This window comes from Passer montanus, unplaced genomic scaffold, assembly GCF_014805655.1.
Source record: "Passer montanus isolate IOZ18808 unplaced genomic scaffold, ASM1480565v1 scaffold28, whole genome shotgun sequence".
NCBI lineage: Eukaryota > Metazoa > Chordata > Aves > Passeriformes > Passeridae > Passer > Passer montanus.
In genome coordinates, this window is record NW_024367483.1 from 1,998,860 (window position 1) to 2,025,299 (window position 26,440).

At 38.9% G+C, this 26,440-nt stretch overlaps 1 protein-coding gene across 7 annotated transcripts in view; it reads left to right on the forward strand.

Annotated features, from left to right (window-relative positions):
• Positions 1 to 26,440, forward strand: part of EPHA6 (EPH receptor A6) — a 378,018-nt gene that overhangs the window by 305,742 nt on the left and 45,836 nt on the right. For all 7 annotated transcript variants that reach the window (XR_005627917.1, XR_005627919.1, XR_005627918.1 and 4 more), the window contains 2 exons: positions 11,870 to 11,931; positions 21,965 to 22,174. Coding sequence is in view for 4 of the 7 variants with exons in the window: in XM_039713221.1 (XP_039569155.1) it covers positions 11,870 to 11,931; positions 21,965 to 22,174 (272 nt within the window). In the remaining 3 variants the exon portion in view is untranslated. The remainder of the gene's footprint in view (positions 1 to 11,869; positions 11,932 to 21,964; positions 22,175 to 26,440) is intronic.

Sequence of the window (26,440 nt, forward strand, 5' to 3'; positions counted from 1 at the left end):
GAAAAAAAAAGCAAAAAACAAAAAAAACAAAAAAAAAAAAAAAAAAACCCACAAAACCCACCCCCAAAAATTTTTTTGGGAAAAAAAAAAAAGCAAAAAACAAAAAAAACAAAAAAAAAAAAAAAAAAACCCACAAAACCCACCCCCAAAAATTTTTTTGGGAAAAAAAAAAAAGCAAAAAACAAACTAACAAAAAAAACCCCATGAAAACAAATCTTGACAAGGCAGTGCTGATCTGGGGTATAAGAGACAGAACTGCCTCTCTTGCTGTGCATGATTCAGTGGAGATGTTTGGGCTTGTGTTGGACAGTAGCTCTCATAAGCCTAACAGAGGTACTTAACATGGAATAACTGCAGAATTATAACCTAATTGTTTCACGTATTGGTTATGAGTAAGATTTCAGTTAATTTAACTACATGGGAGACTTAAAATGCCAGCATTATTCTGCTATTAGGGTCATTGGGAACAAAGATAATGAGATGCTTTTTATTTACCAAAAGCTTTAACTCAAGCTAAGTGGCAAATTCCCTTCCAAATACTCAGAAAATTTATTTCTAACTAAAGACAAAATGCTTTTAGATCTTTTTTCTACAAAATTTACCACAGATGTTTTAATGAAACACAGAACTAAACTAGAAAGCCTGCTATAAATAAGTGTCTGGAAAGCAGCTTGGCACGGCCATGCAGCTGTTGGTTTTCTTTTTTCCCTTTCTACTTTAATCTCAGTAGTTGAGAGGAGTGTATTTCTTTTACCATTGCATTGACAGCTGATGTTCAGTTTGTGTAATTCAGCTTTTACACTGTGCAGAGATTCTCTTATGCAAAAGGTATCCTCATTTAGCCAATTTAAAGATTAATTTATGCTGCTGGAACGAGGCATTACGTCTTTCTGCATAAATAGATTGTCTCGAATGTAGGTGTTTTTCAAGCCTAGACCTAACTTCTAATGCAACAGTGCTTATATTTGATAGTTACATCAAAAGTCTGTCACTGCTTTACAGCAGTTCACCAGAAGCAAAACTTAAAGCAGGCCTGCAAAACTTATCCTAGATTCTTGCAAAAACAAGCCCATTTGCAGACAAGGGCTTCCTTTTTATTTAGCTGTCATTTGTGTCACAAATTACTTCATTCCTTGTTATTCCACCTGTTAGCAGTACAAATTGACATGACTTAGCTGATGTAGGTCTGCAATGACAGATGGATTCACATGAGCTGTAAGTACTTTTTCTCAAGTGATAGCCTTGCATATATTAAATAAAATTCTTAAACCACTTAGCATTTACACTCCTCATCACACTGAGGCTGGCACAAGCTGTGGAAGCTTCCTTCATGACACACACACATTGTGAAAACCCAAATTATAAACTGCCAGAGCTGCATGTCTCTCTTCATATTCTCTTGCAAACTACACACCCTGTTCTTTGCTCCACTTTGGGGAAGCTCTCAGCTCGCTCCTCTTGCAGCTCCTGACTGAAGTGTTGTGTGAAAGGTTTGTTGTGTAAATGCCCACAGAAGTTACAGGCAGGAGGCTTCACGGTGCTCTGCTGTCTTTGAAGAGCCAGAGATTGCTCAGCTTGCTGAGCTGGGAAGGAAAAAAGGGAAAACAAATACCTGTCCTACTGTTCCTTTCTAACTGAAGCTAAACTCCTTCACTGAGTTTTTGTGTCAACAAGAACAAGAGATGGGTGCCAGGCTGTGAGCTACCCTGGAAAGGTTCTGTTGGCCAAACCTCTCTGTGGCCAAACCTCTTCAGAGTGTTCAGCATTCAAACTGCATTAGCAGCAGAACCATCAAAATTATTCTTGCCATAAACTCCTGTCTGTGATCATCATGCTGTGGTCAGCAGCTGGATCATTGCGCCAGGTTATGAGCTACACTGGAAAGGTTCTGTTGGCCAAACCTTTTCAGACTGTTCAGCATTCAAACTGCATTAGCAGGAGAGAACCATCAAAATTATTCTTGCCATAAACTCATCTCTGTAAATATCATCATGCTGTGGTCAGCAGCTGGATCATTGCCCCCTGTTCCCCTGTCTGTGATCATCATGCTGTGGTCAGCAGCTGGATCATTGCCCCCTGTTCCCCTCACAGAGCCCCTCTCTGGAGCTGCTGTGGAAGTATCCTGATGTGACTTTTTTAATGAAGTGTGACCATCAGTTATTTCCTTAATTTGTGAGTGTTAACTATCCAGCTCCTTGACATTGTAGGAAAAATAGAAGCAAAGAAATTTGGCTTGATGAAGCAACCCACCTTCGTGAACCTCAATATATTGCATGCAAGAAATTGAGAATGCACTTAATTTCCAGAAACTGGAAGTGATATAGAATGGTTTGCTCACTGCTTTCCTGGACTCCTCTTCAATAAAAAGCACATTCCACAGAGGATATCCCCTCTTCAGTGTTTTACTGCCTAGTTATTTATGGCTCTTTGTCTAACACACATTACAATGTTCACATTTACTCCACAGGGCTCCTCAAAAAATTCATGCATAATTGTAGAGTACTAAACTAGATGATTAACAGTTTTCTTTTGCCCAAAATTAATATTTTATTACAATATCCAAGTGCACCTGAGTGAGCCCATTATTCTTGATATTATATAAACTGACATTTGAAAGCAAATTGTATTGACAGACCCTTATTGAACAAAATTACTCAACAAGAACCATCAAGGAGCAATTGTACATAGTGAATTCAACTATGATTATAGTACTCCAATAAGGAGAAAAGTAACTTTTTTTCACCCCCAGTTAATGCATTTTTCTTTATTCTGAATTCCAGCACTTACACTTCTATATTTGTTGTTAAATGAAAACTGCTAATCCTTTCCCAGTGACTAACAAATTGATTCTTCTATTGCATATGCATTTCCTGGGATACCTGAGCCAAGTGGCTCTTCCAGTTTATTCTTATTATAAGGTAAACATTCCAGTGCTGTTCCACTGGAATGTTTGCCTTATAAACCCTGTAACTAATACATAATGGCATGTATTTTCTGAGAACAGAAGTTCAAATGTAGATGGACTTTTCCATTAGGCAGACAGGTAATACTTCAGAACCAAAATAAGGATGAGCAGCAAGCAGCATTAATACTGAAAGAAACATATTTTGTGCTGGTTGCTTAGGGTTAAGATGGAACTGTAAAACTGAAATTAAGCTCTGAGTGTAGGATGTGATAAAAGGAGGTTTTCATTCTGCACTCTTGCTAAATATCTTCTTTCATGCTCAGGTGGTCATGGTAAACAATTCCAAATATCTAAATCCTAGAAGTTCAGAAAAAAGTATTTGCATATGCGGTCTTTTTTACATAATATACACTACTATTGCATTTTTTTTTAATCTGACTAGAGAAAATGTGGAAATTTATTGTTGCAAGCATGTTAGTTGAAACAAGTTGCTGTTCCTTACTAACAGCAGCAGAAAGATATGAAGAGAGCAGGAGGAGCTTGACAGATATACAAAGAAGTATATTTGTAAATGAGATGCACACAGATTTTCTTTGTCTCAAGATTAAGGGAAAACTGAACTCCCTTTTTTGCCAGTGGTAAAACACTGGATGTAAAAGCATAATCAGAACTGGTTCGTTTTTGTGAGATGGGAGGCAGGAGAAACAGGTAGCTTGAATAATGTTTAAATAGTTTTGGTCTGGTTTAGGTAGGAAGCCAGTGTGCCTTTACAACTTGCTGAAGTAGCATTCCCAGGCCCAAATACTGAGTATGGGAAATATTCTGCCTAAATCTGAATTTTACACAGTGGTATTTTGTCTTGTGCAGTTGGTGAAGACGAGACAATCCTGTACAGACTCATATTACCTGTCTGTGACACACAGTTAGAATCAGAGTTGGAGGGAGAAGCTTGACAGTGTGTGCCTTCATGTTCTGAAGGTAAAAACCCTCAAAGATAAATGATGAAAAACCGCAGGAGATCATAAAAATATCACAATGTTAGGTCCAGGGCATCATGTATTTGTTGGAGCTCTGACTCATGATGTTTTGTCTTCTTAATTTTGGATTTAGCAGCCCACATGTTACACCAAAGCTTCCTTTGTGGGTTTCAGAACCTTCAGGAGTGTTGATGTGTGATCTCCACTACTTCTGCACATGAGAAATGATGCCTTGCTCATAAAGGAAGAGTGGTGGATCATGAGTTTCTTGTAGCTCAGTGGTATCTCAGATGTTTAATCTTTATATAGACTAAAGGGAAATGGGGCAAAACGGCTCAAATGGTAAATGGGAAAATACACAAAGGATATCCTAAAGTCATGTCAGAATCTTATCAACTTCTCAATTAGGCATAATATCGAGTAAGCAACAAATGACATTTTAGAATAGGATTGAAATAATACCTTAACCATGTCATTATGCTTATGAAAGCACAAAACCCTGTTTCATTGTAATTGTGTATACTTTTATAAAAATCTGCTCCTTTTCAAATTTACATTGTAGCTTACACTTCTAAATATAATGCCCCTATGATAATAGGTAAATTCACAACAGGGACGCAGTAGGATTTGCTTCTTGTGTTCCCTAAGAACTTGTTATGAATTGTGGCAGACTGAGTATGAAGGTGCAGAAGCCCCCAGTGCAGAGATTTCACATTGTTTGAACTCCTTTACGTGCTCTGGGTCAGCAGGGCAAGTTATCATTGATGCAGTTGGACTCTGTGACCTAATTCTGAGCCAAAGAACATCCCTTGCTCCTTCCACAGGAGGATGTGGGTTGGTATGAACCGTGAGGAGCTTCAGGGTGAGATGTCATTAGATTAAGTGAAAGATGCTGAATTTAAGTTATGAAATAACTGAGGTGAATTGTTTTGATAAATCCAGCTGGGTAAAAGTCTCTCTCTGAAACTGAATCTGAACAGAATTCATTATCTGTTATGATTTTTTTTTTTCTCCTTTGCTTCAGTGCTAAACCAAAAGTGCCATTTTTTGTATTTCTATAATATAATTTTAGCCATTTATTTCTCTCTCACCTACCCAACCCCCAAGTAGTGAGAAAAAACCTATTTCTTCTGCTTTTACCCTCTCCTGCATTCCACTTGCTTCTCTCATGGAAAGATAAGGATCAGAAAATAAATAATGGAAACAACATAACTGCTTTCTCTTTACACTTCCACTTTCCCTTCCTCAAAATCTTCCAGACTATCTTCTGTAGGCACACAGATTGATGTGGGTTAGGGCTTGCAGGAGCAGCAGGACTCTTCAAATTTCTGTTGTCCAAAGCACGTTCTCCCTTTGTCACGTGAGGATCAAGGGGAGCCACTTGCAGTGCTGCCTGCAACATGACATTTTTATAAATATTTGATATTTAATATCAATATTTTATAAATAGACATACAGACTTTTCCTGGCTTCTAAAACACCAACAGGCATAAATTCTTGCCAGTGGGTCACAGGGTAGTAAGTGGGAAAGCATTTAATATATAATTACAGGAAAACAGCTCAAAGAACAGGTTTATGTTATGAAATATTTTCAGATTGTGTGGATACATTCTCCCTTTGTCACGTGAGGATCAAGGGAAGCCACTTGCAGTGCTGCTTGCAACATGAGGTTGCAGGTTCTCAAACCAGAAGGTTTGAGAAGGTTTTATAAATATTTAATATTTAATGTCAATATTTTATAAATAGACATATAGACTTTTCCTGGCTTCTAAAACACAGCAACAGGCATAAATTCTTGCCAGTGGGTTGCAGGGTAGTAAGTGGAAAAGCATTTAGTGTATAATTAGAGGAAAACAGCTCAAAGAACAGGCTTATGTTATGAAATATTTTCAGATTGTGTGGATACAATAAATCTTCAGGTAGCAATGGTAGCTGTGTGGCCATACCTTCCTAACATTTAAAGAGTATCTTATGGTCGTTCATGTGTTTTGAAGTGTTATTAATTGATTTTGCAGAAGTATCTGCAAAATTGACTTAACTAATGATATTTGGTATGTAGACATGAGAAAATCCAACGTGCTCTAGCAGAAAGATAAATAGGTTATATCTATGGGAATTCCTGTGGCAGCACCATGTAAACATGTTATCCCATCCAGTTTGCAAACTCTGGCTTCTAAACTCTCAAAAATGAGTTTGGAACTGCAGCTTCTATTTTTCTGATGCTGCTTGGACACAGGTCTTAGTCAGGGGCCTTCTGTCATGTGAGTCAAGAATTCAAGTGTGGTGGCTTCCAGTAAAATCCAAATTGGCTTCATGTGAGTTGATGTGGGCTAACAATGCAAAACCAAAAATGCAAAGTGGCAGGATTATTTTTATTTGCTGGGGTTTTTTTCATAATCTTTTGTTTCCTTTCTTTTTTCCTCTACCTTTTTTGTATAATGGAAAAAATATTTTTCAGTCACTGAAATTAATCCTTTCTGATGCACACAAATGCATTTTTAGTGATGACAAGAGAGAAGCAGCTGCTTGCTGTGGCCAGTGGCTCTCTGATTTGAAGGGGTGTGCAATGACTGGAGCAGCTGTGAGCTCCAGGAGCACCTCCCAAGGTCTGGGCATTCCCCTGGGCTGCCCTGGGAGCGTGGAAGGCACAGCCCTCACCCAGGATGTGCCCCTGGTTTGGGGCTGGCTTATCTCTGCTTTAGCAGGAGATAAATCCCTGGCAACTAACATCAGAACATGGCTTTGGAATGAAGAGATGCCCGATAGGGAGGTGATTTCCTGAGCCACGTGCATTCTGATCTGCAGAAGTGGTGGAGCAATTTTTTCTAATATGAACCAGGGAACAGGTGCCAACCTGTGCTGTTTTAAGTGAAAGAATGAGGATCATGTGTTTATGTTAACAAATCTATCCCCATAATTGGTATTAGAGGTTTCGTTGTAAGTCTGTAGAAAAAGAACATGTGCTAAGTATTCTTTTTGGAGGATTAATCTTACATAAAACATTCATTAAAGGAGGCTTTGCTGTATTATTTAAAATGACAACAGGAGACAACAAGCTGAATATTTTGTCATTGATATGACACTTCAGATTCTCCTCTTTATTCATCACTCTGGCACTCAATTAAATTGCATGCTATCAAAATCTTGTGTTGTGGAAAAAAACAAACCCTAAAAATATATACAATGTGAATTTCAGATTTAATCGGTATTTTACATTATTTGGCAATGTATGGCACTTTTTTTTTATTTTTGCGTTCCTGCTTATAAAAAAAATGACAAACAGATTGATCAATGGAAAATAGAAGATTGCAGCATATTCTGGGGTGGCATGACATCAATACAGGTTGTTTGTCATTTTCACTGGTTTTGTTTGAGTGGCACTGCAGTACAGCTGAGTGGGAGAACTGCAAAGAACTCTCTTAGGGAGAGTTGTCCAAAGCAGTCAGCCTCTTGTCACAAGGTGGGAGTTGCCTCAAAATAGTGAGCAGCTCCTGCCCCTTCTGTAGATTCATCTCAGTTGGGAGAAATTGAATTGCTGTCCTTTCTCTGCATCATGCCAAGCCCCAGTGCTGCTCTTGTGTGTTCAGTGTGGCTTTCTGAGATGCTGGAACTCTGAAATGGATCTCCCAGAGCCACAATTTCTCCATGTGCAAGGAGGGAAATCTGCTTCAGACAATATACCACATGTGTCTGGGGGGGAATATTTATGCTTTCCCAAAAAATATGAGAACGGAGAATGTGGGGATGGTATCAGTGTGTGTCATGCATAAATACAATTATTTCATGTTGTTATTTTAACTATGTAGTAAAATGATACACCTGTTATAATGTGCTGCACATTTTAAATGTGATATATGTAGTGTGTAAAATCTGTATTTAGGGTTCAAACCCATTGCCTCAGGACACTATAATTTCTCTGCTTTAAAAGATCTGTTTTCTCCCAGTACTCCCCACTCCAGCAGTGCTAAGCATCTAAAACTGCTGTGAGTCTGATTTGTTTGACTGATTTGATCATTGAACCAGCTTCAAACATTTTTATTTCATCCTCCCCCAGTTCAAAGGAGAAGCTGTGTGCTCTCCTCTAGCAACACCCACACTTTTTAGCTCCTTGGTTCCACACCCTCAGCTGACACCTTTTTCAGTATCCTTTTTCCATTCCTTCTCTTGTGTGGCTCTTGACTGTAAAATTAACTCAGTTCTTCAGATCCTTCTCCTGTACCTCTTCCTGTATCTGTGTGGAAACACCTCCCTGAAGTGGGCAATTCCTTGGGCTGGAGATGGGTGTGCTCCTATCCCAGGAGGTTCGGCCATTTGTGGAGGTCGTTGTTGCTCCCAGGAGTGCCTTGGCTGCCATCTGTGTCCCACTGCTCTTTGTCCTTAAATCTGTTTATTCTCCATCTTTTGTGCTGTAAGCAATCCTGGGAAAATAATTCAATGCCTTCCAGCATTGCATTAGCCTACCCCTTGATAAAATAATCAAAGATTGCTTCTCTGTCTCAGAGTTTCTCTACCCCATTCCCATTTATTCATTTCTGTTCTTGTTTTGAGGATGAGGAATTCTTAGTGTCATGACAACAGCGTGAATTTTCATAATCTAAGTTATAGGCTTTTTAAAAATTATTCAGATGCAAACACTAGACTAGTTTAGAAATCTCCCAGTGCTATTTTTATAGTCAGTTTTGTAGTCCTCTTTGAAACTAAAGCAATATTTTGTGTTTGTACAGGGGTCTAGCACATACAAGTTTTTCTGGACTCAAATTGCTCTCCTCTGTAAAGGACAACATACTGGCAATAGAGCCAGTGTTGCCATTTTGATGGTAAAAGTTCCCACTGGATTCTACTGTGTAACAGAGTTTTTTGCTGTGTCTTCAAGCCACCCTAACAACAGCTGAGACATTTTTAACCCACAGGTGCTCCAAAGACAAATACTATGCTGACTAAAAATGTCACTGTCACAGTCCGGCTTGGAATACATAAATAGCTCCAGGGATGCATTAAACTTGCAGCCAAAATCAGGTGGCTTTTATCAAGTGCTGTCACACTAAAGACAGGATTATTTGAGAATTTAGGTTTGTGTCCAGATTAAAGATTTTTGCTTGAGATAATCAAGTGATGGAGCCAGGTTTATTTTCATGGTGTCTTGACACATTGTGGTGTCTTGACACAATCCCACCTCAATTTCATTTGAAATTTTGGTAGCATGGCAAGTGATACAGACTGAGTCAGTGGGAAGCTATCAGCCTAAGTGACTAAATTTATTGATGATATGCTGATTTCCTGATATACAGCAACCCGTTGGAATGAAACTGCTGCTTTTTTTGGTGTATTTAGTGCCATTTCTGTGCTGTCACCTGGAAGAGCTGTTTTTGTGTTAAGGCATGTCATTTCAAGTCATTCAAGTTGAGTGGTTTAAAACCTCATTGTCCAGTGAAAAAAAAATACTGAAATATATTCTTTAAATCCACAGATGAATGCATATTAATATATTTCATAGTTACTTTAACCTAGGAGCATAGGGTCTGAGCAAAAGGAAGTACAGACGGGGTGTTTTTGGAAGCAAGAATGTTTTGTGAGAGAATGTAGAAGAATTAATGGTTCTGTTTAGCAAGTATGAAAATAATTTCTGGTGAAGGATGTGAATCTAAGGAGCATAAAAGCTGCAATGAGGGCCTGTGAACCTCTAGAGAAAATTACAGCTTCTGGAAAGTGTAGAGTGCCAAAGGATTACCCACAGGAAACCAGGGGTGCTGTTCTAAAGCTCCATTTGTCCTTCCCTTCAAATGCAAATTTTCTGTACAGGTGTTGTAGTTGTTGATTTACTCAGAAAGAGAAATTTCTGAATATGGCATCTGAAAGCCAGCTTTACACCCCTACTTATGGAAAAATACTATTGTCTGCATCAATTCAGAAATTACCACTTGCTCAGGAGGGTTTTGCACAGTGGAGGATTCTCTAGAATCAGGCTGCAGTTTGTTTACTTCTCTAGGTTTTAGGATTTTCCTTTCATGTGGAGGTGTCAGCCCTGTGACAGTAAGGAAATGATAAAGGGAAGGGAATCTGGGGCATTCATGTGCTTGAAACTAAAGAGAGTGGGCTGTACAATCAGCCATCATTAGCAAACTGAACTAAAGGAAACATGAATTTTTAAAACACTCTGATCTCGAAGAGCTTAAAAGTGATGTATCTTTTAAGTTCATGTTGCAAAACCAGGGTATAACCAATGGGTGTAGATTAATGTAATTGATTTGGTGGCAGATGCACATCAGCAGCTAAGACTAAACATTCAGTCAAAAAGAAAGAAGCTGGTTATTCTTCACACTCCCAAAAGACTTATCAAGGCATCTGGGAATTTTCACACACATACAAAAAAAATAATTAGTATTGTGACAACGCTATGAAATGTTTCATTCATAGAAGATGTGAACATGAGAGTCAATACAGAAATAATTACAATTTTTATTAGAGGAAATGAGGGAATATTGATAGGAACTACAAAAAGACCAGACTAAGCTCTGTAAATGGGCATCACCAGGAAGTCAAAACTCTGGGTCACCATGCTGGAGAGCAAACACAGAAATGGATCATTCATTTTTTAAATTGAAGGGAAACTGTAACTGCTCAGGAGAAATACCTGGCTGTGGCCTGTTGTACATTGTGGACAGTTTAATAAACACTTCCACTATTAATCAAAATGAACAGAAATAGATAATTGTGGTAGAGCAATCAAAATGCCCTTCTACACTTTATCAGCCCAAGCACTTTCTTTATTTCTCATCCCTTCATCCAAAAACATCACAAACATAAATTGAGCAGAAGAGAAAAAAAAAAGTGATGAAAGAGTCTTCTTTTGGGTTTGAAAAATATTGGCCCACCTAGTGTAGAGTTGAGGAAGGGAAATGGTGGAATCACAGTGTCACCACTTGGCATAGCTCTGGTTTCCCACAAACCCCAAAAGAGATGGGCATTCCCAGGAAAAGAAAAGTCTGCCATTTTAAGCCCTTTCACCTCATTCCTAATCTTATTAATATTATTCTTCCTTAATTTTTTTTGTGAAAAATGGCTGCTTTGGGTTATTAGTAATTCTAAGAATTACTGTGCAGCCCGGTTGGCAGCCTGATTGCCCTTTCCTGTCAAGCACTTAAAGTGGTTTTTTTGTTTTTTTAAAGGGTACCAGCAGTGTTAAAGTTACCCCAGCTGGTGCTGAAGTTAAGTACACATTTCAAAAGTTTATCTTCAGACCGTTATATCCTTTCAAGACATAAATGTAATGTCTTGCTTTCCTTCAATTTGGATATGGTGCCACCCTGGGACTGTGCTGGTTGAGCAAAACCTTGATTTGAGTAACACCATGTATATTTTAGGTATTTTCAAACACAGGAATTCAGAGTTTTGCTGGATTATACACACCCAATGTACACAGCAGATCTAGGAGAACTTTTTTTTGTGACACCCCATTCTATCACTCTCCTGTGTTCCTAAGTCACTGAGATATCTTTCTTTGAGAGGAAAATTATGACCCTCAGTTTGTAATTACTTGCACATGGCTTATGAATATTTGGGTTTTGCCTTAATTCAGATACATTCCAAAATATTACATGGAAAGTTTTGCTATTTGGAGATAGCAGGGTCTTCTTTGATCATTTTTTAAGGGAGAATACACCAAAGTAAATGATGTGCATTCAGCTGATCCATTAAGAACCAAAAAAAAAAAAAAAAAAAAACAAAACCAAAAAAAAAAAAAAAAAAAAACAAAACCAAAAAAAAAAAAAAATTGAAAAAAAAACCCAAAACCCAAAATAAACAAAAAAAAGAGGCATAGAAAATAATTCTTAAGAGTAACACAGGGAATTGTGTTTGTGATATAAATGAGAATTTTGGAAATATTTTATATATTCAGCTACTGTGAATAATCTCTGCAGAACAGCTAGAATTGTAAAAGCCCCATAATATGTCCATAATCCTGATGTGTGTCTTTGCTGTTTTGCAGGCAGACCAGTAATGATTGTAGTTGAATACATGGAGAACGGATCCCTTGACTCCTTCCTGCGGGTGAGGTGCCATTTTATGATGACATTTGAATCAGAAACCATTCTAGGTTAAGATTTTGAATCATTTATCACAAATTAATTTCTACATAATGTTATTCATGGATTTCTAGTGAAGAATAGAAGCCTTTTCCCCAGGGTACTTTTCTGAGGTACAGTAATACATTAGAGCACGGCTGGAAAAAAAAGATTTAAACTTCAGAATATAATTGATTTCTTCTACAAAAGTAGTTCCTGTATTTAGTAAAATGTATTTCAAATTGTTTTTGTGAAAGAAAAGATAAATTGAAGCATAAATGCCTGGCCTTATGGAAGTGATTCATTTTTCTCAATCACCTTCAAAAATACTCTGTTATGATTTTTTTGGTTGGTGAAGCATAGAATATACTCTGTAATTGATTTATAATATTTATGGCTACTTGCATTTAACAAATTGAATTAGAAAACAGTTCATGGGTGAAATGTCCTGGCATTAATTAACCCCCAAAGGTCCTTAGTAAACATTAAGGAAAGGCTACAGAAAATGTGAGTAATATGATGGCAAAATTGTTTTTCATTCTTTTTAGAAATGTAAAAGGAAAGGATGACCCCTCTCTGTGAGCTAAAGTTGTCCTAAAATAGTCTTTTTTTTAACAGAACCCCTGGAAATGCTCCAGACCCACTGACATAAGAATCTGTGTGAATAATTTTAATGTCAAGTATCTCAGATTTGTCTTAAAAAGTAAACACCAGCCCTCAGTAGCCCACTGTCATTTCCATCCTGCAGAATGGTAAATCTGGGCTTGTGGGAAGTCAGGGGCCTGTGGGTTTGGGAACTTGTTTGAAAGGGTATCCCAAAGGAGAGACATTCAGCAGGGAGCTGTGGAAATACTGGGACAAAAATCTTGGTGATGGTGACTGAAGGCTCCTCTGTGGTAGCAGGAGGAGGAACTGCTTAGAGAAACAAAAGTGAATAAGCAGGAGGGAAAAGCAGCCAGCACTTTCAGAAAGGTTTACATGAGAGGGGAGAAAGTCATGGAGGCAGAACTTGTTGGGAAGAGGGGAAGCCACCAGAGAGGAGCAATTGGAACAAAGGATACAGCCCTGAGAGTACAGCAGAGCCACTGCCAGATACCTCCAGACCCTGATTCTCTTTACTTTTTGGTTTGGATTATTCCATAGTAATTTTTCTCAGATATTTCTTTGTTGTCCTCCTTACCTACTCTCCCAAATAATATTTTATTTTCCATTGTCAAGAAGCATGACAGATATCTGTATGTTATCAGAAACATACCAGCAGTTTCCTGTGATAATTTGCTGATTTCTCAAAATCAAGTTATTTTTATGGAGCATTTGATATCACCCATGTCTTGGACACTGGGTAGTTTTTTAAAAATTACTCCCCTTTCCTTTCTGGCTCATCTCTCTGTCCATCTGCAGACAGGAACTGGCCCTGATTTGAGTACCTGCAGCTTTCCTGCTCTGTGATTTTTCAGCAGTGCCCCAGGAAGATTTGTCTGGGCCTCAAACATTGTTCTGTTCGTGTGTGTGTGCGTGGAGAATTTCATAGAACAGAACCAAGTCCTGAAATAATTCATGAGAGAGAATTACCTTTCTCTGAACTGCTCTGGTGTGATATCTATGTTCCGGGTTTATTTCACATGCATTCATGTGTCAGAACAGTTACTACTTATTAGGATACTTTAATAGTCAGTGGCATCAGCAGAATTTTGATGTTACTGTGGAGCAATGCTTCTCACATTGCATCAGATATATTTGGAAGCAGAACTGCTGGGGGGAAATGTGAGCTAATAATTTCTGCAGCTGTTTTTCATGTATATTATTTTACAGCTTCAATTCACACTTCAGATATGGTTTATTCTTCTAAAAGGCTTTTTAAATGTACTTTAGATAATATTCAACATCCCAAAGCACTGTAGATATATGTCAGCATTTCTGTTTATAATTATCAGAGCAAATGGCTGCAAAGTAACCTATTTAAAAAGAAATCCAGCTGCTTCATTAATAATAGTTGTTTCCTGCAGATATAAGTCCACATTTTTAAAAGCTTTTGTGAAGATACAAAGCAGCAGAGAGGTTTTATCTTTAGCAATCCTAATGAAAGGCGTTCAGTGACTATAACAAATGTTGTGGGATTTGGAAGGGCTTATCACATAGTCTGCCTTTCTTATTATTTAAAGGAATCAATTGTTCCAGTGCAAAGTGTTTTTACACAGAGGGGAAAAAAGTCCATTTCCCACCATAAGAAATATTTCCCCACATACCACTACCAGCAAAAATTCCCCAGCACATCCCTCTATCTGTCTTTCTTCAAAAGCCTGCAAAAATGGGTCAGTCTTACAAATTCAAAGTGAGATTCTGTGATGAACCATGTGAGGGTATTCCAGAGGAAGAATTCCATTTGCCATCACCTCCCTCACAGCCGTGGTGGGATATTTTCTTTCATGCCAGTACAGGTTGTGCCACAAATCAAAAGCATCTCCCCACCCTTTAATCTCTCACCCCTCAAATCTAGAAAGCCTTTACTCCTTGCTTTAGAGACAGCAATGCCCACTTTCTGCTATTTATATGGATTTAACAGCAAGCTCAGCTGAATTATGTCTTCCCCACCCCACAAAGGATCCTGTATGCCGGCTGCTAACATTTTTGGGTAAAAACCATTGGCATGGATTTGCAATATGAAGCTGCTTCAGAGATATTCTGAAGTGGGAAGGCATCAGCTAATTAGAACCAATTTTGTAAGATGATGGTAATTAATTTCAGTGATTGTGCATCATCAGACATCCTAAATTGCTGGATACACTTGACACTGAATTTTCCTCAGAAATACTGCATTATTTTCACAATTATATAAAACTCATTTACAAAAGACTAAACTTTGTTTTTTGTAGTGTTGTTTGGAAGTTTCTTATCCTTTACGATTGAGACATGTAGGTTGATCATCCCAGAAAAGTATACCTGAAATTTACAATCAATGAAACAATTGTTTGACCAGAAATGAGGTTCATGTGGCTTCATTTCTGGTAACACTTGGAGAGATTTCTCTGAAAAAGGATGTGGGTTTCCAGCTAAGTATTTCCTCAGGGGCTCAAAGCCTCTTCCAGCACTACACCAACAGCTTCCAGACAGAGGAAATCTGTGCCTGGAAAGAAAGTGGCTAACCCTGGGAATTGAGGAGACACAGGTAAAATTTCCTGTTAGCAGCTTCACACACAGATTTTGGATGGGGCACATTGTCATTATGTTTTACCTGCCCATGTCATGGAGATCTCAGCAGTTCTTTATTCTGCAGGTATATGAGGCAAATAATAAAGGCAAGAAGGGTTGAAAGGGCAGCTCTCTGTATTGATAGAAAGATGTTAGTGATTAGACAGGGCAGTTGCAGTCAGATGTGTTTGCTCAGGCTTGTGGATACAGGCTGCAGAAGAGACAACAAGAAAGACAAGCAGGAGAGATGCATAGTAACCACAAACTAGAAAAAAAAAAAAAGCTGAAAACCCACAAAACCTTTTTAGCAAGCAGTTTGGCAGTTTGCCCTGCTGTGGGTTGGAGATGGCTGTTGGACCCAAGCCTATGAGATGATTGCAATAATTCCTACAAAAGTCCTTTCCTCAAGGTTGGGTTTTCTCCCCAACACAACGTCCCCCACTCAGCCCACTCTCTAAGCCTGTGCTTCACAGATTCATGGGGATATTCAGATTAAAATCTCATCCATTTTGTTTTCACAGCTCCATTTAAGGGGTCATTCTTGGCTAAAATAATTGGATTTAGCATCACATGGAGAGGAACAGGGTGGTTAGGAGGTGAGGTGGTTTCTTGGGAAGAATGATTCCTGGAGAGCTCTGAGCTGGCTGTGGTCTGTGCTCACCTCCTTGTGCACCAGGCAGTGTGGGCATGGATTCAAACACAGAAAAGGAACATATCTGGAAGCTGCCTTTTGGAGGAGGTTCATGGTTGGCTACCCAAAATCACATAAAATGAACCAAAGAATATCACCAGAATACTGAACTTCTTTCAGTATTTTTCTGCAGCTGCAGACTACCAGAGTAGTTTCCTGCACGGTGTCCAAGGTGTGCTGAATAGACAGAGATATTTAGGTTTGAAAGATGCTCCAGTCTTCCCCAGTTTTGTGAATCTCAGAGCTGTAAAAAGAAGGGATGCATTCACCTGGGGTAATCACAGCACCACCTTGCTTTCTTCATTTTTGCTATTTGCCATTGTAATTCTCCCCTTCCTTCTCAAAACTGGTGCTGATGGATTTCCATTCACTTCAGAAAATTAAAATACTTGTGGAAAAAAGATTTATATACAGGCAAGGATAGTAAGTAAAAATGCTGCCACACTTTTTTTTTTTCTTTCTTTCTAAGAGTCTATAAGAAATAAGCTTAATTGCCTTAGAGCACCAGCTGCAGCAGACTGTACTGCAAATGAAACCCTGGAATTCAGCTTTAATCCCTCAAGGCTGGCCGAGCAGAGGCTAAGATAAGTGTTACTAGACAGAGAAAATATTGTGATATATTGCTGTTTCTCGCAGTAATCGTTATGAAGTTATTCTCAGAGCAGCTTTGCCATCACACTCACCCTTTTTTCAGCTACAGATTAGATGCTGTGGCAGACACATTTAGCAAGTTTTGGGGGAAAGTGAGAGAAGACAAAAATGAACACTTGCAGCAAATTCTGTGAAACAGTGTTGTAAAGTGTGTGTTGTATATCCATCTAACATGGCCTCACCAGACTGAGTAGGCTGTGGGGGGAAAAAAGCCAGATGGCCTTTCCTAAGTTTAATGGTTCCTGATATTATTTATCTGCATTCAGAGAGGCAAAAACATTGGAGCTCATAACTAATATTCCTTCTTTTGCTTTCCCACACAGCATTCATGTGCACTTTAATTTATTGGAGGCACGTTCCTTTCCTGGCAGGATAAAGGTGGCATTTTGCTTTCAAAAATCAGTCTGTAAAAGAGAAAACCTGCACTGGGAAACTGGTGATACTTTTTTCTTTTTTTTAAACTAAAATCAGGTTGAGCAATTAGAGAGTGAATTTGAAAGATGCATTACCTTAACAGTGAAATTGTAAAGCAGCATGTATTTAAGTGACCTAAGATTGCACTGTGAAGGTGTCAGTGATGCTACAGAGCCAGTATTTGTTCCCAAGCAATGTTTTACCCTCCTAAAAGGATGTATAAAACAGCATATCTGATGCTGCTGTGGGAATTTAATTTAGAAATGCTGGGCATTTTTAATATGTAGATATTCTTACTTAGACATTAAATACCGTAGATATTCTTAGTACTGAGCAACAGGAAATTTTTTACAAATGGTCTTGTATTTGAAGGCAAAAAGAATTTGAAAGGTAATGTGGACTCTCTCAGTGTGCTCTTTATGAATTTGTCAACAATGAGAAATCAGAAGATCAGAACAGAGCCAGTGGCTTTTAAATGAAGGGATTTTGAATGTCTTTTAGAAGAGAAGAAAAAAGAACCCAAGAAATTACAGGCCAGTCAGCTTAATGTCAACTGCTGTAAGATTTCTGGAACAAATTATCAAACAAAGTCTAAGCATCTTAAAGATAACAGTGAGATAAGTGTGAGCCAACATGGATTTGTCAAGAACTAATTCTGTCAAACAGATCTGGTTTCCGGTGGTAGCAGGGCTCAGGCTTTGTGGCTGTGGGAGAAGCAGTTGAGCTCATAAACTTTGGCTTCAGTAAGGTTTTAAAACTCTCTCTAAAACATGAGACCCTTATGAGCAGCCAGAGAAATATTATCTTCATGAAATTTCTGCTACATCCTGTGTGGAGGGAGTGGAATTTGGATGGAAGGAAGTATGGGGTAGGGCTGTTCTGTACTCTGTGTAGGCTCACTCATTAGCATTTAAAATGAACTAAAGTAATTAGAAATTGAATTAATGGAATCTATTAATAATAATTAAGTCTGCATGGAGCTCTGTCAACAGTTGAATGAAGAAGAAATTATCAGCTGACCTCATTTAGTACCAAAAATATAAACTTTAGTGTGACACACGTGATAGTTTGAAGAATGAGTTACACTTCCAAGAACTACCAAGCTGCAACTTGAATTTTGGAAGATTTATCTTTACAAAGTTCCACCATTTACTTTGCACAGTGAATGTGTAAAACTGTAACAATAAAGGCATAGCAAAAATTGCATCTTTCACCCAGTGACCAGTAGGAAATGTCAGTGGAGAATATGATCTAAGTTAGACACAGACACACCATTTTCAGTGCTGTTCTCCACCTAAAATGAGATCTAAATAATCTGCAGTAAAATTTTTAGACCTGTAGTAAATCCTGCACAGAGGATAAAGGCCTAAAAATGTTCTGAGTCATTTGGCATATAAGGAAGTGGATTTTGGAATAGATGGAACTCCAGAAACAGTACAGAAAAATCCACTGGCCATGCTTCCAAAAGATTACTGGGTAGTGAAATGGTAAAAAACCTTGTGAAGAAGAAAAATTCCACAGGCTTCTAGAAAAGCACTGAACTGGGCACTGGGGCTGAAAACTGGAGGGCAAAATGCAATGAGACAAAGTCTAGATATCTACTTCCTCCCCTACACTAACTGAACCTCTTCAGCAGCCCATTATAAGTTAGTGCTCTTGAAAGGTCTGTAACATGAGGAGAATATTTCACTTACATGAAGTTCTTAAAAGCAAACTGTAGCTGAATAAAAATAATGTTTTGAGGGCACTGTGTGAATGCAAGAGCAACTACTCAGATATTGTATCTATACCCAGCTGTTGAGAAAAGTTTATTTAGAAAAGCCATCAAAGCTTGATTAAAATTTAATGGGATGATAGGATAAATGTGGTGAGTCCACTGAGGTCTGAATTGCTGCCAGTATTGATTAACACCCTTAACAGCCCACTGGGAATCCTATCAAAAACACATTTCAAATCTAAGCTGTGGGAATCAGAATAAAGCATGAATAACACCTAGGTAACAACCATGCTATCAGTCAGATGAGTGTTTTATTTCCCTATATGCCAAGTGAATGAAACAAGTTAGTGGAAAGTTGCCAAAGGATTGTACCTGGGGGCTTGAAAAATGCTGAAAATACAAGGTCAGATTCTTCCTGCTATAATTTCATCAACCTAGCTGAATTTTCTAAAGGTTAAATATAGCTCATGGTCTGTATCCCAATCAGCTTACATCAAAAAATTTTTGATGTGTTGAATGATAAGTTTATAGATTGTAAGGGGATACAGCTGGCATGGAAACTGATGCAGAAGTGATTACAAAGAGACTTGATTGAGAAAAGACTGTTCTGCTGACAGTAAAAATACAGTTGGTCCAACTGCAAGGCTGGCAGTGAAAAAATATAAAACCAAGCATGAGAAAAGAGAGAGGAGAGCAGATGCAGTAGAGGATTCTGAAAAATACACAGAGGGAGAAGGAGGACAGAATAAAATTGCAGCTGGTATGTTAGCAGGTCTGTCATTTCTTTAACACTGAAGATAAGAAGCTTTAACTTTCTGTGTCAAGGCAGAATCTCAGAAAAACTTGAAAGAACAATGGAGAGAATGTCAAAAGCATGAGATTGTTTTAAACTGAGGCATTACAGCTATACTGGTAAGGCAAGTACTGAGACTTGGAAGGAGCAGACAAAAGGTTATGTTTTATGAAAAATCAGCCAAGCATGCTCTAGATTTGAAAGAGCAGAAATTAAAAAAGGAAGGGATGAATGCTTGCAATCCAAGAAGACAAAAGGTTAAGGGAGGTGCTGCAGATGACTCTGAGGTTTGTTAAAAAAATGGAGCTGTTAAGGAGGAGGTAAAATCTAGAGGTTTGAGGGGTTGGTTTAGGTTGGTGCTTTGTTGTGGGGGTAGAGAGGGGCTTGAATCGTCACTCTGCAAAAATCAGGTGCTGGCACTTTGTTCCAAATCCTAATTCTACAGTTAGCTGAAAAAAGTGGTAAGTGTGAAGAGTACTAACTGTTGGCAACCAGCTTTGTAATTTTTTAATCGATTGAACAATTAGAATTATTAAATAAAAGGCAAACCCAGAAACCCCATGTGGCCTCATTACAAAAATGTTGGCTGGAATTCCTGTCCTTCCTTTACAGGAAGCAGCTTAAAGTAGTTAAAAATATAATCTTTTGTCCCTCTTTTCTTAATTGCTGGATGGGGTGAGTTTATTGAAAACTGGTAGCCACTGCTAGTCTGGGACTCATAGAAGTTGTGTCCTGAGCCTCAGCTGAGTGTCCTCTGCAGACCCAGCTGCTCATCCATGGCCTTGATGGTGACAAGGGAGGGTGGGGCCTCCTTGGGGAGAGCTGTCTGTACTTCAGAGTGGAGATTTTAGAGACAGAAATGCTTTGCTGCCCTAAGACGCTGACACATTCAAGGGAAAAACAATGCTCTAAATCACTTGTAAATAGCTGGTTTCAAAGAAGTGTCATTAAATGTACTTTCTTAGGAGGTGGCTGTGGTGTTTGGCATGGCTCCTCAAATACAAGTGCTGCTGAGAAGTATAATAAGGCAGTGAGGTAATCTAGTTGACAAGGTGTGTTTGTATCCTCTTTTACCATTTTCTTTCTGATTTTTGTCATAGTCTTTAAATGTTCACATCTAGCTGACAAGGTGTGTTCGTATCCTCCTTTTACCATTTTCTTTCTGATTTTTGTCATAGTCTTTAAATGTTCATGTCCTGACTAGCTGGATACAGACCCCAAATCATTGAATCATTATGGGAATGCTGAAATACTTTGCTGACCAGGGTTGAAGCTAAGCATAGTTCAGCCTGTTGCTTTGCTGAATCTGATGGATTTGCTGAACTTCCTGTAAGCTTTTCCCCTATAAAAATCATCTTGCTTAAATGCATGAGCTAAACAATAGAACTATCCTGAATGCTGATCTGAACCTGTTATTTGTCTGTAGCCCAGTGTTAAAAGTGTTGAAAGTGAAAATGGGAAGTTAACTTGTTTGCAGGAGTTGTTTTTGTTTGGCTGTTCCTGCAAACATAAAAAGCCTGGGTTACTGAATAATCCATGAGAAGCCAAATGTCTGCTAGGTGAGGTCACAAAAATACTCCTGCAGTCTGCTGTGAGTGGTAGAGAGGGCAGGTCTAAACAAGGCAGAGAGCCTGCAATCACATTTCTGTGCGGGTCCCCACTGCCACAAAATTCAGGAGCTGTCTGATGCAGGACATAGAGAAGTGTTAACTTTGATGCTGCAGATGGAGAAACTGAGGCCCAGCAAGGCTGCCCAGCTGGGCAAGCACAGTTAATGGCCTAACTCTTATTTACATGTTCAACTCCAATAGTTTTCAGAAGGTATTTAATGCATTCATGGATCTGAGTTTAATCTGCCAGGAAAGTTTTGGCAAACCTACATAACCCCTGAATTCAACCCCATTTAATCTAGTGTTCAGAGATTAGGTGTTAGGTGTACAAGCATGAGCTAAAGCCCCAAACTTTTATTTCAGATTATTTTGGGATTTTTTTTTTTTTTTACCTAACAAACCCTCCCCCAAAAAATACCATAAAAGTGAGGTAACAGCAGTACACAATGCAAACCCTCCCCCCAAAAAATACCATAAAAGTGAGGTAACAGCAGTACACAATGCAGACAATCAAGGCTGAGACAATAAAAAGAGGGTTCTTTGTTTCCTGAGGCCACAAGTGAAGCAATTTCAATGCAGACAATCAAGACTGAGACAATAAAAAGAGGGTTCTTTGTTTCCTGAGGCCACAAGTGAAGCAATTTGTGTCCTTTCTCATTCTTGTACTAAAAATAGCATTGGGGGAAGGCGTTCATACTAACCAAGTATGAAAGCAATTAAATGTTGTCAGTAGGAAGACTGTGAAATGTGTGAACATGTGGAGGAAAGGGGGATAAGCTGCACAATGAGAGATTTGATGGGATGCACTGCCAAGCAACTTAAGTCCTTGAAAAAACAAGCTTGCAAGTGGGCAGCCTTGCTGGACGGGTGACAGAAGCGTTTTAAATAAGAGCTGTGGTTGGCATCACTGGCATCAAACACATGGGAAGTAGCTGTGCTCCTTCTCCCTTGCAGAAGCACGACGGGCACTTCACGGTGATCCAGCTGGTGGGAATGCTGCGGGGCATTGCCTCTGGCATGAAGTACCTGTCTGACATGGGCTACGTGCACCGGGACCTGGCGGCACGCAACATCCTGGTCAACAGCAACCTCATGTGCAAGGTCTCGGATTTTGGCCTCTCAAGGGTGCTGGAGGATGACCCCGAAGCTGCCTACACCACAAGTGTGAGTTTCTTATCTAATTTCAGCAGCTGATTGCCTGGTGCCTCTTGTATTCCAGTTTCAGATTTGTCTGTGCCACAGGAAGAACAGTTGGAATTGGATTTGTTCCCTTCTCAGTGTGATTCAGCAAACACACTGGCAGTGCTAAGGGAAGTTGTTTTGATTTTTTGGCTAAGGGATGTGTTAATAAACTTCGGCAAAAGTTTATTTTAAGCAAATGTGCAAGTGTAAGTGGGAGATCTTTTTCATTCTTTGTGGTTTTGTTGGCTTTTCCCATGTTGTTTCCTCTTCTGGCAATTTGTGTTCATTTACAAGGATGTGGTTGTGAAAGAGAGAGGTGGGAGAGGAGAGAATCTTACTAGCTTCACTGCTGGAAGCACACTGCCAATGCAAGCCTTGCATTCTTAAATTAGAAATTTAATTTTATTTCACTGAAGTTTATCTTCTAGCAGGACATGCAGGACCTTCTCTGCATGGTTTAGGTCTCAGTTTATTAATACTTAATTCCTTATGTGATGCAAATAAACTGGAAAAGGGGATTTGGGTGAGGGGAGTTGGGGTGGGTTTTTTGGTTTGTGGTGTTGTAGGGGGGTTCCAGTGAAGTGAAAAATTCTTGAAGATGAAGAAGACAAATGACAGATCCCAATACACTATTTTTCCTGATACCAAACTACATTTCAGATGCAATTATTATCACAACAGCTAATTGCAAGCTGAGTTTTGAGTAATTTTCATCTCTATAATTTAAACTAAAACTATTTCAGAGGAAGAGTGCGTTCTCATTACTACTCTCACAAAATGTGCAGAATTTGTATATTCCCATGATAGGGCACAATGACAGAATTGTAATAGAGAAGATAAATTAACATTAAATTAAAATAAATTAAATAATTTATTTTACCTTTTTTTTTTCTACTCCACTTTAAAAAGTGATGTATGGCCAAAATAAGGAACTCATCTAATTTCTCTGTACTGCAGTAAGTATTGTGGTGCATCTACTGAATTCAATTTAGATATTTTAATGAGATTTTAAATCTTATATATTTATATATGTAGAATATATATTTGCTTTTAGTTTAGGCCTAAAATAGAGGTAATTTTGATTACAATTTCCATTTCTTAGAAGTTTCTATACAGAACTGCAAGCTGACCTAGAGGAAAACAAGTCACTTTGCAAGGTTTTCTATTGGTTTTAATATGCCAACTGGGGAAAAAAAGCCCCCAGATTTTACTTTATAGGAGAAATTTTCTTCATTCAGTTCTCAAAACCTGTTTTGCTTCACACTGCTTCTTAGTAAGAGGCTTGAAAGGGAAGGCAGACATGGCTGCAGCTGAGCAGGTTCTCACCAGGGCTGGGGCTGGCTAATGGCCCGTGTGAGGAGCTCAGCTGGCACCAAGTGCCCCAGTGACAGGAGTCAATGACAGCCTCAGCTCCGAGCCCAGGCTAATGGCCCCAGCTGCTGCCAGCCACTGGCAATGGCCAGGCTGCCCCTCTCCCACTGAGGTGCAGGAAAGATACCAATGAGAATTGGAGGCTTTCAGCTATTATTTATCCTGTAATTTTCTGCTGGATACCGACACAGAACAATTAGTTTCGCAGAGTAGTTAGTGCCTGTCCTGCTCATCATGGTTAGAGCTGCTTTTAATCAGGATGTGCTGTGTTGTGAAAAACACAATGCCATGACATGTTCCTTTTTCCTTTATCTGTGCTGAATGACTGCCTTGAAATTTAGAACAGGCTTTGTTGAAATGCTGCCTGTTTTCCTTTTCACCCAAACACGAGAGCCTGGTGTAGAACTCAGAAGTGCCTCAGAGCCCCTGCTCCAGCCTGCCAAGGCTGCAGCCTGGTGCTGAACTACCAAATGCTGCTGGGCAGGTACCGAGAGCATGCCCAGCAGGGAGGGATGTCACAGAGGCTGATGGCAGGGGCAGGTCTCTGTGGCATCCAAGGTGAATCTGTTTTGACCATGAACCCCCCAAAGATCAAAAAAGCATTGAAACTAAGGTGGGAAAATGCTGTGTACCATTATGATATCAAATAAAAACTTCGTAAATGGGAAGAGTTCAAAGCAACAGAGTCAGGTATAAGGGAAATGGAAAGCATTTCAAATCACTTATTCCTTCAACTCCAGCTTTCCTGTCCTTGCAAGTGGGTCCTCACACACTGACTCTTTTAGTCATTGTGGCAGAGCCTGCCCAGCTCTTCCTGTCACCTGTGGTCCTTGGGAAGTGTCCTTCCCTCATTCCTTAGCTGCAGTCCATGTGCTGTGTCACACTCACTCTGTATGAATTGGGGACAACCAGATTTCTGTGGGATGCTCTTGCCTTCCATGGGCTCCATCCTTGGGGTCTTGTTGCCCTTGAGCAAGTCCAGCAGATTTCTCTGTAGGAACATCCACCAGGAAATCAAACACCCTGTCAGTTTTAAAAGGACTCAGCACAACTCTGACCAAAATAGGGTGGGGACACAAAGGAGAAAAGATTTGTCACAATGGCTGTGGAGGACTCAGGAAAGGCTTTCATGGGAACAGAAGGGACAAGAAGCCCACACTGGGTGCCAAATCCTCCTGCACTCTCACTGCCCAGCATTTTGGCACTGACCTTTTCCCCCCTCATGAGCATCTTTCCAACAGAAGGCCATGTGTATTCCTAGAGGATTTTATGGCATCTCTTTAGTTCCATACTGTGTTTTCAACATGTGAAGGTTAAACCCTCGGTGTTCTCTCAAAGATTCTGGTGCTTTCAGAGTTCATGTTTCCTCTCCACAGAGATTTTTATTGATAACAGCCCCGTACCTGTAACTGCAAGAAATCCACAGAGTGGATCTGCATATTGAATAGTGTATTTTTAGCCTCACATCTTCCTGTACAGCACTGTCAGTGCTCAGAGGAAACTGATTATTTTATCTTCCCCTTTTTGTCTTAGTCCTGGTGTCAGAAACTGAAAGGTGCAATTGGATGTTTTCCTTGGAAATTATCTGCAATATACTGTAAGCAAAAAATAAATAGACTTTTATATCTGTGATGCAGTGGTCAATTAGAGTGTAAATGTTTGGGTTTTTTTGTTTTCTAGCCTATTGAGACAAAGGATATAAATATGTCTTTGATGAGAGGGTTTTTAGGAAATAAAATATTGATTCCTATTTGTTACCTGGAATCAAAATATTACAGCAAGATACCACTTTAGAATAGGAACAAGGAATTAAAAGCCAGGAACATTCGACTGCAAATCTTTGTGTTCCAGGTTGATCAGGAAAAGATAAGGCAAACTTTGGGATAACTGAGTTCTATGTGGGTTTTCCCTTTGGAGACAAAACTTGCAGTTTTAGTAAAGGTTTCCAAGGCAACAGTTAGTCATAAAAGGACATTTCTAGTATATAAACAAGCATTTTTCTGTCCATACAGAGGACATCTAGGCTCTTGCATTCCTGCTTTTGGATAGACTGCATTAGGTGATGTAGATTCATTTAGTTTAAAACATGGTCAGGGTTCACATGCGTTTCAAAAGGAACCACATGGCCTCAGAACAACTCTTTACATATAGCAAAATATTTATAATCAGAACAGAATTTTTGCCACTACTCTAAAAAGGACTAAACTGATATTTCTTTTACAGGTAACACCTTAATATGCTGCATTAAATCTAATTTTTAGCGAGACAAAAAGCTGCTACAAACGGAATTATATGATAAATAAATGTATTCTAGATTTCTTCTATCAGTTTTATTTGTGAATCCATTCTGAATTCATTAATTTAGCCTTTCTATAAGAAATATTTTCTTCTTTCTATAATAGTAGTTGGAGAATTGATTTATTGCATTGTATTTCCTGAATCACTTTGTAAACTTTATGGGTCTGATTCTTTTCAAGCCAGTTGGGTGAAATAACTCATCCAGGAAGATTTTAGACTTATTAAATTCGTTAGAGGAGCAAAGATTGATGCCATTAATCTTTATAAATAATAGTAAATAGCAAAACTCTGGGGGGATCAGGATGAGATATTAATATTTTTTGACTTTGTTATAAACTTTCCACATTACAAGACAATTTCAGATTTCCCTGAGTGGTACACAAGTAACAGGTTTGGGGAGAGCAGGTTTAATTTGGTGAAAAGTAAAACAAGATGCAAACGATTTTCCAATTAGTTTGGGATGTTAAGCAATAGTTTCTGAACAGCCCCTGTGCCATGGCAAGCATATTGCCTAGGTATTTACTTTAAGCTTAGAATTAATCATGGACTGTAGAGTAAATTGGTTATTGACAACCATTG